General features: G+C 43.8%; 2 protein-coding genes and 1 long non-coding RNA gene across 7 annotated transcripts in view; 2 read left to right on the forward strand and 1 right to left on the reverse strand.

Annotated features, from left to right (window-relative positions):
• LOC112081052 (nucleoporin p58/p45-like) overlaps positions 1-6,141 on the forward strand; it is a 23,805-nt gene extending 17,664 nt beyond the window's left edge. For 2 of the 5 annotated variants that reach the window (XM_024147018.2, XM_024147017.2), the window contains 3 exon segments: positions 3,884-3,967; positions 4,841-4,936; positions 5,642-6,141. In XM_024147018.2, coding sequence (XP_024002786.1) covers positions 3,884-3,967; positions 4,841-4,936; positions 5,642-5,811 — 350 coding nt within the window. In that variant the 3' untranslated portion in view covers positions 5,812-6,141. 5 annotated transcript variants of the gene reach the window in all.
• On the reverse strand, positions 5,048-5,640 carry LOC139027515 (uncharacterized). Its single transcript, XR_011479616.1, has 3 exons — positions 5,579-5,640; positions 5,184-5,246; positions 5,048-5,138 (listed from the first exon to the last, which is right to left on the reverse strand). It is a non-coding gene; the product is annotated as an uncharacterized lncRNA (long non-coding RNA).
• A 2,831-nt stretch (positions 6,142-8,972) lies between the features above and the next one.
• Positions 8,973-10,730, forward strand: part of LOC112081050 (ropporin-1-like protein) — a 13,684-nt gene continuing 11,926 nt past the window's right edge. The window contains 3 exon segments of the mRNA XM_070442830.1: positions 8,973-9,390; positions 10,253-10,385; positions 10,550-10,673. Coding sequence (XP_070298931.1) covers positions 9,351-9,390; positions 10,253-10,385; positions 10,550-10,673 — 297 coding nt within the window. The 5' untranslated portion in view covers positions 8,973-9,350.

Consider the following 10,730-nt stretch of genomic DNA (forward strand, 5'->3'; position numbering starts at 1 on the left):
GAGAGAGATGGCGTGGATTAGTGATGACGCCTGCAGAGAGGCTGGGACAAAGTAACAAAAGCCTACCATCAGAAAGGCATTGAAGATGAAACGTGGCTGGGTGTTTCAGCATGACAATGATCCAACAACAGGACCGCCGGGGCAACGAAGGAGTGGCTTCGTAAGAAGCATTTCAAGGTCCTGGAGTGGCCAGCGCAGTCTCACAATCTCACCCCGATAGAAAATATTGGGAGGGAGTTGAAAGTCCTGTGTTGCCCAGCAACAGCCCAAAACAATCACTGCTTTAGAGGAGATCTGCATGGATGGGAATGGGCCAAAATACCAACAACAGTGTGTGAAAATCTTGTGAAGACTTACAGAAAATGTTTGACCTCTGTCATTGCAACAAAGGGTATATATACTATATAACAAAGTATTGAGATAAACTTTTGTTATTGACCAAATACTTATTTTCCACCATAATTTGCAAATAAATTCATAAAAAATCCTACAATGTGATTTTCTGGATTTTTTTTTCTCATATTTTGTCTGTCATAGTTGAAGTGTACCTATGATGAAAATTACAGGCCTCTCTCATCTTTTTAAGTGGGAGAACTTGCACAATTGGTGGCTGACTAAATACTTTTTTGCCCCACTGTTCTTCCAAAGTTGTGGCAAAATGGCTTAAGGACAACAAAGTCAAGGTATTGGAGTGGCCATCACAAAAATTGTGGGCAGAACTGAAAAAGTGTGTGAGAAAGGAGGCCTACAAACCTGACTCAGTTACACCAGCTCTGTCAGGAGGAATGGGCCAATAATTCACCCAACTTATTGTGGGATGCTTGTGGAAGGCTACCTAAACGTTTGACCCAAGTTAAACAATTTAAAGGCAATGCTACCAAATACTAATTGAGTGTATGTAAACTTCTGACCCACTGGGAACGTGAAGAAAGATATAAAGGCTGAAATAAATCAATCTCTACTATTATTCTGACATTTCACATTCTTAAAATAAAGTGGTGATCCTAACTGACTTAAGACAGGGAATTTTTACTAGGATTAAATGTGAGGAATTGTATATGTATATGTATGCACATGCAATAAGGCCCGAGGGGGTGTGGTATATGTCCAATGTACCACGACTAAGGGCTGTTCTTAAACACGACGCAACCTGGAGTGCATGGACACAGCCCTTAGCCGTGGTATATTGGCCCTTTACCACAAACCCCTGAGGTGTCTTATTGCTATTATAAACTGGTTACCAACGTAATTAGAGCAGTAAAAATAGCTGTTTTGTCATACCCGTGGTATATGGTCTGATACACCACGGCTGTCAGCCAATCAGCATTCAGTGCACGAACCACCCAGTTTATATTTATATATAAAACCAATGCTTGTTGTTGTTGATGCATATGTCTGACACTAAATAATATTGTGTGCCTTTTGAAACTTGACATATATTAATAATTGTTTGTGCTGCATTTTTTCCTGGCACATGCTAGTTCCTTCACTCTTGGAATCTTGAACCGTTTTGGCGAACTTATCAAATACAACCATAGCAGCTAGGAATTAACAATRGGTTGTGTCCTAACTGTTTGTCTCTTTTTATGTAAGTGGAATTGCTTTCATTTGACAATAAATCCGTTTTTAAAGGAGCGACCTTGTCTTTGTTTCTTTTTGACTGGTAAATCACTCATTTTAGAAATCCAATTGGATTTAAGAGAATTAACTAATACTATAGCGGAGGCTGCAACTCTAAAATCCAATTTGAGAACCGCTAAAAAGAAACAAGACTGGTGCCCTGAGATTGAGTGAAGGTCCTAGCTGCCATGTTTCTATCACACCAACATCTACTTTAGGGCAATTCCAATGTAAGAGTGATGCTAAGATTCTGATTTTTTCCAAAATGGATGTCAAACAAAAACCAATGATTGCAAAGTTAAACAAACCATACAACTCTATGCACAAGGACGATTTAACAACTTCCACCATCTACACTGTTCTTCAAGGACAGTGCATTCGGAAACTATTCAGACCCCTTGACTWTTTCCACATTTTGTTACGTTACAGCCTTATTCTAAAATGTATTAAATTGTTTTTCCCCCTCATTAATCTATACACAATACCCCATAATGACAAAGAAAAAATAGATTTGAATAAAAATGTTTGCAAATTTTATTTATAAAAATACAAAACTGAAATATCACATTTACATAAGTATTCAGACCATTGACTCAGTACYTTTTACTTAGTATCTCCCATTTATTCTCTGCAGATCCTCTCAAGCTCTGTCGGGTTGAATGGGGAGCGTCGCTGTACAGCTATTTTCAGGTCTCTCCAGAGATGTTCGATCGGGTTCAAGTCCGGGCTCTGGCTGGGCCACTCAAGGACATGTCCCGACGCCACCCCTGCATTCTCTTGTCTGTGTGGGTCATTGTCCTGTTGGAAGGTGAACCTTCACCCCAGTCATAGGTCCTGAGCGTTCTGGAGGAGGTTTTCATCAAGGATCTCTCAGTACTTTTCTCCGTTCATCTTTGCCTCGATCCTGACTYGTCTCCCAGTCCCTGCCGCTGAAAAACATCCCCAAAGCATGATGCTGCCACCACAATGCTTCACCATAGGGATGGTGCCAGGTTTCTTCCAGATTTGACAGTTTGTATTTAGGCCAAAGAGTTCAATCTTGATTTTATCAGACCAGAGAATCTTGTTTCAAGTGGGCTGTCATGTGCCTTTTACTGAAGAGTGACTTCCCTCTGGCCACTCTACCATACAGGCCTGATTGGTGGAGTGCTGCAGAGATGGTTGTCTTTCTGGAAGGTTCTCCCATCTCCACAGAGGAACTCTGGAGCTCTGTCAGAGTGACCATCGAGTTCTTGGTCACCTCCCTGACCAAGGCCCTTCTCCCACGATTGCTCAGTTTGGCCGGGCAGCCAGCTCTAGGAAGTCTTGGTGGTTCCAAACTTCTTCCATTTAAAAAATGATTGAGGCCACTGTTTAATTGGGGACCTTCAATGCTGCAGAAATGTTTGGTACCCTTCCCCAGATCTGTGCCTCGACACAATCCTGTCTCGGAGCTCTATAGACAATTCCTTTGACTTCATGGCTTGGTTTTTGCTCAGACATGCACRGTCAACTGTGGGACCTTTATATAGACAGGTATGTGTGCTTTTCCAAATCATTCCAAATAATCTCAGTTTTGAGTCTCGTAGCAAAGGGTCTGAATACTTATGTAAATTAGTTTTTTGTCTTTATTTTAATTTTAAATACATTTGCAAAAATGTCAACCTGTTTTTGCTTTGTCATTATGGGGTAATGTGTGTAGATTGAGGGGAGAAAAACCTTATTGAATCCATTTTAGAATAAGGCTGTAACAATATGGAAAAAGGGAAGGGGTCTGAATACTTTCCGAATGCACTGTCAATGCGTTTTTGTGAAATGTTTAGTGGAAACTGTTAAATCGTCCTTGTGCATAGAGTTGTATGGTTTGTTTAACTTTGCAATCATTGTTTTTTGTTTGACATCCATTTATAAAAATCTGAGTCTCAGCATCACTCCGTTACCGTGGAATTGCCATTTTACCATTTGATCTGTGAAAATCAATCCACAGTCTCATAGTTCCATTATCACTAATAAGCAGCCTATCAGTAGTCATTAGGTATATCAAGGGGAACAACTTCGATGTGGCCATAAGGTTAGTGTTGGGAGGGGAGTCTGAGAAGACTACTGTAGTCTAATGTAATATAGAACCACTGATCCACAGGGTCCTGAGATGTTACTCTGTTCACACTCTTGGACTCACACAGTCTATACCACCACTGAACGTTGCAGAGGAGAGGGGGGAACTTGACTTCAGTAACAGACTGTAGTCCAGAGGAGTAAGCTATGTTCTCTCTGTCTGTCTCAGGGAGACAGGCGCCCCTGGGGTCTGGCTTGGGAAACCCCTTTGCCTCAGGAGTGGGCTCTAGCACGGGCTCATCAGGCCTTGGAGGTAGTACCTGTCTTTTTACATTAGTCTGTCTCATCCCCATCCATCTACCTCTCTTCCTCCTACTTTTTACTATCCCCCTCTTTCTCACTCTTGATCTCTTGATCTCAATCTCTTGATGTCTTTATTTTTATCTAACTTCTTCTGTTCCTTACCCTCTGTTCCTCACCCTCTGTTCCTCACCCTCTGTTCCTCACCCTCTGTTCCTCACCCTCTGTTCCTCACCCTCTGTTCCTCACCCTCTGTTCCTTCCATCCTCTGTTCCTCATCCTCTCTTCCTCCCCCTCTTGTGTGAGACAGGTGGCAGTATTAGGGAATGTATCTGAGTTTTGAAGCTCTTCACTATCTATGGCTGAAACAACAGTCTGCCTGTAGCTGGGGTATGGTGTGTGTCTCTATGCTTTACTCTCTTCATTGGATACCAGCTGCTCTTTCCTCATTGGTCTACTCGTCAGTATACCCTGTTTGGATACCAGCTGCTCTTTCCTCATTGGTGTACTCATCAGTATACCCTGTTTGGAAACCAGCTGCTCTTTCCTCATTGGTGTACTCGTCAGTATACCCTGTTTGTCAGTGAGCCATTACGGAGGCTTAACTCCCTCTTTTCCTCACACGCCCTTGCAGTTTGTGTATGTGTGTCCGCACCCGTGTCTATGAAGTTAAGCTCTCCGTCTTGTCATAGCAGCATAGTTAGCATAGAGTGTGTGTCCAGGAACTGTCTCTCTCTGTCTCTCTCTCTTTGTCTCTCTCTCTGTCTCTCTCTCTCTCTCTGTCTCTCTCTCTTTCTCTGTCTCTCTCTCTCATATATATTTATGTCGTAGCAGCATAGTTAGTGAATGTCTTACTAAAGCTTGGCTCCCTCTCTCTCTCCTGCAGTATTTGGTGGGGGTCCAGGTTTCGGGGGGGTTGCGACGGGGGGCTCATTTGGTTTCTCCTCCGCCAGCAAGGCCTCGGGAGGGAGCCTGAGCGCAGGTACACACACACTCCTCACCTCATGTCTCAGCAGACACCTTGTGAGCATACTAAATATGGATAACTCATGTCTAGGCCAGACACCCTGGAGCATACTAAATATGGATAAAACTCATGTCTCAGCAGACACCTTGTGAGCATACTAAATATGGATAACTCATGTCTCAGCAAACACCCTGTTAGCATACTAAATATGGATTAACTCATGTCTCAGCAGACACCTTGTGAGCTACTAAATATGGATAACTCATGTCTCAGGCAGACACCTGTGAGCATACTAAATATGGATAACTCATGTCTCAGCAGACACCTTGTGAGCAATACTAAATATGGATAACTCATGTCTCAGCAGACACCCTGTGAGGCATACTAAATATGGATAACTCATGTCTCAGCAGACACCTTGTTTGAGCATACTAAATATGGATAACTGCATGTCTCAGCAGGGACACCTTGTGAGCATACTAAATATGGATAACTCATGTCTCAGCAAGACCACCTTGTGACATTACTAAATATGGATAACTCATGTCTCAAGCAGAACAACCCTTGTGAGCATACTAAATATGGATAACTCATGTCTCAGGCTAGACACCTTGGTGAGCATACTGAATTATGGATAACTCATGTCTCAGCAGACACCCTGTGAGCATACTAAATATGGATAACTCATGTTCTTTCTCTTCTCCTCCCCCCTCCCTCCAGGTTTTGGTAGCAGCAGTAGTTCGGGGTTTAACTTCAGTAACCCCGGGCTCAACGCGTCTGCCGGCCTGACGTTTGGCGTGTCCAACCCTACTGCCACGGGCTTCGGCACGGGAGGTCCACTGCTACAGCTCAAGAAGCCCCCGGTGGGAAACAAGAGAGGCAAGAGATAGTCTCTCCACCGGTGCTCTGAGGGGCAAAGGGAACAGTGGGGTAACAGTTAGGATTTGGGGAAGGAAAGCTGATCCTAGCTCTTATGACTTCCAGAACTGTCCGCGTTTGTATAATGGGTTAAATGGGTCGCAGTCCATTTTAGATGGATTTGGGGAGGGTAGGTTTATTTTAGATCTGTGCCTAAGGGTGACTTCTAGAGCTGTCCATGGGAGGTGGAGACGGGGGTAACAGTCTGTCCCAGATCTCTATTTTTATATCTGTCATGAAGCATGGGTGGAAGGAGCAGGATGGGGGGAGGGACAGGATGTGGGGAGGAGCAGGATGCAGGGAGGAGGGGGGTGGGTAGAGGCAAAATGCAGGAAAGGAAGGAGGGTGAAAGAAAGCAAAGGAGAGAGAAGAATAAGACAAGAAAAGTAGTAGCCGAAAAAGGATGATGCGAGTGAAAAGGTGGCGGTGACAGATAAGGAATGAGCCTACAAGAAGCGAAAAGCAGATGGGAGTTGCGGTTGGTGTAGTTGTTGTGTAGGGTGGGGGGAGGGTGGGGGATGGGGGGTGGGATAGGACGTGGGGAGTAGCAGGAGGAAGGGATGAGGGGGGGTAGGAGCAGGATGGAGGGAGGAGGGAGGTAGTAGGAGCAGGAGGGAGGGAGGGAGGAGGGAAGGTAGGAGCAGGAGGGAGGGAGGGAGGAGGGAAGGGAGGAGCAGGGAGGAGGGGGGAAGGAGGAGCAGGAGGGAGGGAGGGGGGGGGGGAGGAGCAGGATGGAGGGAGGGAGGGGGGTAGGACCAGGATGGAGGGAGGAGTGGGGTAGGAGCAGGAGAGAGGGAGGCATAACTAGCTAGTAACTAGTTTCAACTAACAGTTCAAACCGATCAGCACATTTGGAGAAGTTTCATTACCTGTGTTTAATTTTTAAACCTTATTATTGTTTCATCATGATTGCTGTTTTTTTTTTTACGCTGTGTGTGTTTGAGAGAGTCAAAGAGAGTGTGTGTTTGAGAGAGCGAAAGAGAGTGTGTGTTTGAGAGAGCGAAAGAGAGTGTGTGTTTGAGAGAGCGAAAGAGAGTGTGTGTTTGAGAGAGCGAAAGAGAGTGTGTGTTTGAGAGAGCGAAAGAGAGTGTGTGCGTGTGCAAGGGAGAGAACCTGGCCATGCTGAATGTCCCTCACAGCCCTTCATACAAGTTAGAACCTGAAAGGGATTGATCATAACCATAATTGGAAATAACCTCTGTACCGGAACTGGTGTGTGAGAGTCAGTCAGTCAGTAGATCACGGTCTTGTTGTATGGTGGGTGGAGGATGATCCTATTGCTGTCTGTTTTCCAGTTGTCTAGTCTGATTCTCTGTTACCAAATAGTGATSCCATTAGCTATTATTTTCATCTGAGGTGATAAAGGTCAACTTGTATTTTCAAACAGCAGTTTAATAATAAAAGTTATGTTGATAATTCTTTGCTTTGGTATGACTGTGTTATTGTTGAAATGTTTCTCTTCTGAGCAGACAGCCTGTCCATGTATAAACGGAAAAGTCTAAATGGGATTCTTGGGACATCTAAATATGACCTCAACCCATTGATGTTTAAATGTAAACGCTAAGGGTTAGGGCACAGATGGAACAAGAACTTATGGTTAATTATGAATATATTAGTTATAAACAAGGAAGAAGGTTTAGTTATAAATGTCTGGTTAGGGTTTAGGGAAGGGAAGTCACAAGGATGATGAGGCAGCCTATAGGGAGGTCAGACACTGCCAGAACAACCTCTCCCTCAACGTCAGCAAGACCAAAGGAGCTGATTGTGGACAACAGGAAACGGAGGGGTGAGCACAACCCCATACACATCCATGGGGCTGTGGTGGAGCGTGTCGAGATCTTCAAGTTCCTTGGTGTCCACATCACTAAGGAATTAACAAGGTTCACACACACCAACACAGTCGTGAAGAGGGCACGACAGCGCCTCTTCCCCTACAGAGGGCTGAAAAGATTTGMCATGGGCCCTCAGAACCTCAAAGTTCTATTGCTGCACAATTTAATAGCATCTTGACTGGCTGCATCACGGCTTGGTACAGCAACTGCAAGGCACCTGGCTACAAGGCGCTACAGAGGGTGGTGAGTACGGCACAGTACATTACTGGGGCCAAGCTCCCTTCCTTCCAGGCGGTGTCAGAAGGCCCAYAAAATTCTGACTCCAGKCACCTAAGCCATAGACTTCTCTCTGCTACCGCATGGCAAGCGATACCAATGCACCTGGAACCAACAGGACCCTGAACAGCTTCTGCCATAAGGCCATAGCTGAGGGYAGTAGGGGTGTTGAGTGTACTGCAACAACGCCCCTGAAAAATCAGAATAAAATATATACATAAGAAATTATATAAAGTAGTGCACTGGGCCTTTACTAGTATTAGCAGACCGATATAGACTTCTGTAGCACAGGCAACAACAAAAATTWGCCTGAAAAGATAGTTGTATAGTTAAGAACAGAATCTTGGAGGATTGAATAGTTGGAATTGTAAGAGTTGMTMCCCTGTCTCTTTCTCTGTGATGTCATTCTAATGGAATCCAGAAAGAACACAACCCTGTCTTCAAACATTTACATTATAAGATGCAAAGTTATGGTCAAAGACACAAAACATCCACATCAAATTCAATATTTTTCTTGATCAAATAACATAGAAAACAACTACTTTTTGTGCAGTATTAATTTAATTTACCATCCTTACAAACCACTCAATGTACGCTGGTCATCTAGGTTTGTACCTGTAGATTTTCCATCACCACGAATTAAAACAATGTGGTTTGTGATGATGTGGCTTAGTTGCTAGGGTTGTGGGTTGGATTCCCACTGGGGACCATATTGAAAATGTATGCACTCAGTACTGTAAGTTGCTCTGGATAAGAGTGTCAAATAAAATGGAAAAGGAATTCGTAAACCATTTTAGTTTTCACAAAGTATTTCAAGAAACTGGAAAACGTATCAAGCAAGTATTTTTATATTCCACGAGTATTATTAGATGAACTGTACTGGACCTTCACTAGTCCTGTATTAGTGGACCCGATAAACATCTTCAGGGCTGGCAATTTTTTTGCACGACCCCTCCCTGCTTCCTCCGGCTAAGTGTATATATAAGACTGCTTAACACGATTACTAAAAAATACCTGCATTGACTTTTTGGACTCTTCCCACAAATCGCACACACCCGAAACCCCAACACACTTTCACGCTCACTACATACACTGCTGCAGCTATTGTCTTATCTATCCTGTTTTGTAGTCACTTTACTCCTACCCCCGTATATAGCCATGTTACTTTTACTCGTTATTGTTATTCGTGTATTTGTTCCTCGTGTCACTATTTTATAATATTTATCTTTAAATCTGCATTGTTTGGAAAAGGACCCGTAAGTAAGCGTTTGACCGTCTACACCTGTTTACGAAGCATGTGACAAATACAATTTGATTTGACTAAGGGTGRGTTCGTAAATTCACCCTGGCTATCTACTCCGATTTCAGAGCACTCGTCTGTGTGCCAGGGCGCAGAATAACTYATGAATATGGCCGGTGTCAGTAAACGTCAGCAAAAAAAGGGTAATTAAATTGTTGCCAGCAGCACAGTCGCTCTAGATAACACGAAAACAGCCTAACCAGCTCTGRTAGGGGGAGTGAAATGGTCAGAGTGAGGTGTTTTTTCATTTGTGTTTGGATTTAGCTTGCAAGCTAGCCAACGTTAGCTTGGGTGCTTGACTGCCGTTGTAAGGTCAGAACGCTCCTATCAACCCTACTCGGTCAGAGCGTCCAGTGTCCGCTCTGAATTTACAAACGGACAATCTGGCAAAACTCTGACTTTACGAACGGACAATCTGACAAAACGCTGACTTTACGAACGGACAATCTGACAAAACGCTGATTTTACGAACGCTCTGAGCGCACTCCAGATTTACGAACAAGCACGTATCAAGCGTTTGGAACGACGCGGCGCTGTTTGCTTTTGTTCACCCCGCCACCCGGTGGCGGAACAAATATTTTGCGGCAAAGTCATGACTTCTTTCTGGTCCAATCATCGAGGGTTGCTGTTGCTATGTGACGTTGACTGCAAACGTTAAGTTGCTATGGATTGAAAATGAAGTTGGCCGATCTCTAAACCAAATCAACTTTTTCTATAATTTTAGCAAATTAACTCTCTTACTTGTTTTTTTTTTTATCAACAAGACAGATATTCGATTAGTATTCAGGTAAGAGTTTTTGTAGTAAGTAAATTGATTATACGACTTTGTCAGCCATCTTATGTCTGCTGAACGCTAAGGCTGTCATCTCATTCGTGTGGTTCGGCTAGCCAACGTTAGCTTGTCTGTTACAATATCGTCTTCTGTAATGATAGGCACATTCATTCGCTATAGTTTATACTAATGTTAGATTGATTATCACATTTCATATCCACTTTATTTCCCAGCAATGCCTCCTCCAGATACTATGTACTGTGAACAGCAAATCAACATCCCCCCTGAACTACCAGACATTCTCAAACAGTTCACCAAAGCTGCAATCAGAACCCAACCCCATGATATACTACAGTGGTCTGCAGCGTAAGTACAGCCTAGCCTCCCTGGATGTGACTACAACTAAGAGCCCAGCTTTTATGGTTCAGATGGTAGGACAGTGGCCTTGTAACTACCCCGTTGTTGAGCATAGATAATGGCCAGGGTAAAGTACACTTGTTGTTTCATTTAAATGCTTGTTGTTCTATCAGGTACTTCTCTGCCCTGTCCAAAGGAGACACTCTGCCAGCCAAAGATAGGCTGGAGATGCCCGTTGCCACACAGAAGACTGATACCGGATTGACTCCAGGCCTGCTGAAGGTCCTACACAAACAGGTACTCACTGACTGACTGACTGACTCCAGGCCTGCTGAAGGTCCTACACAAACAGGT

This window comes from Salvelinus sp. IW2-2015, unplaced genomic scaffold (genome assembly GCF_002910315.2).
Source record: "Salvelinus sp. IW2-2015 unplaced genomic scaffold, ASM291031v2 Un_scaffold16692, whole genome shotgun sequence".
In the NCBI taxonomy this organism is placed as follows: Eukaryota; Metazoa; Chordata; class Actinopteri; order Salmoniformes; family Salmonidae; genus Salvelinus; species Salvelinus sp. IW2-2015.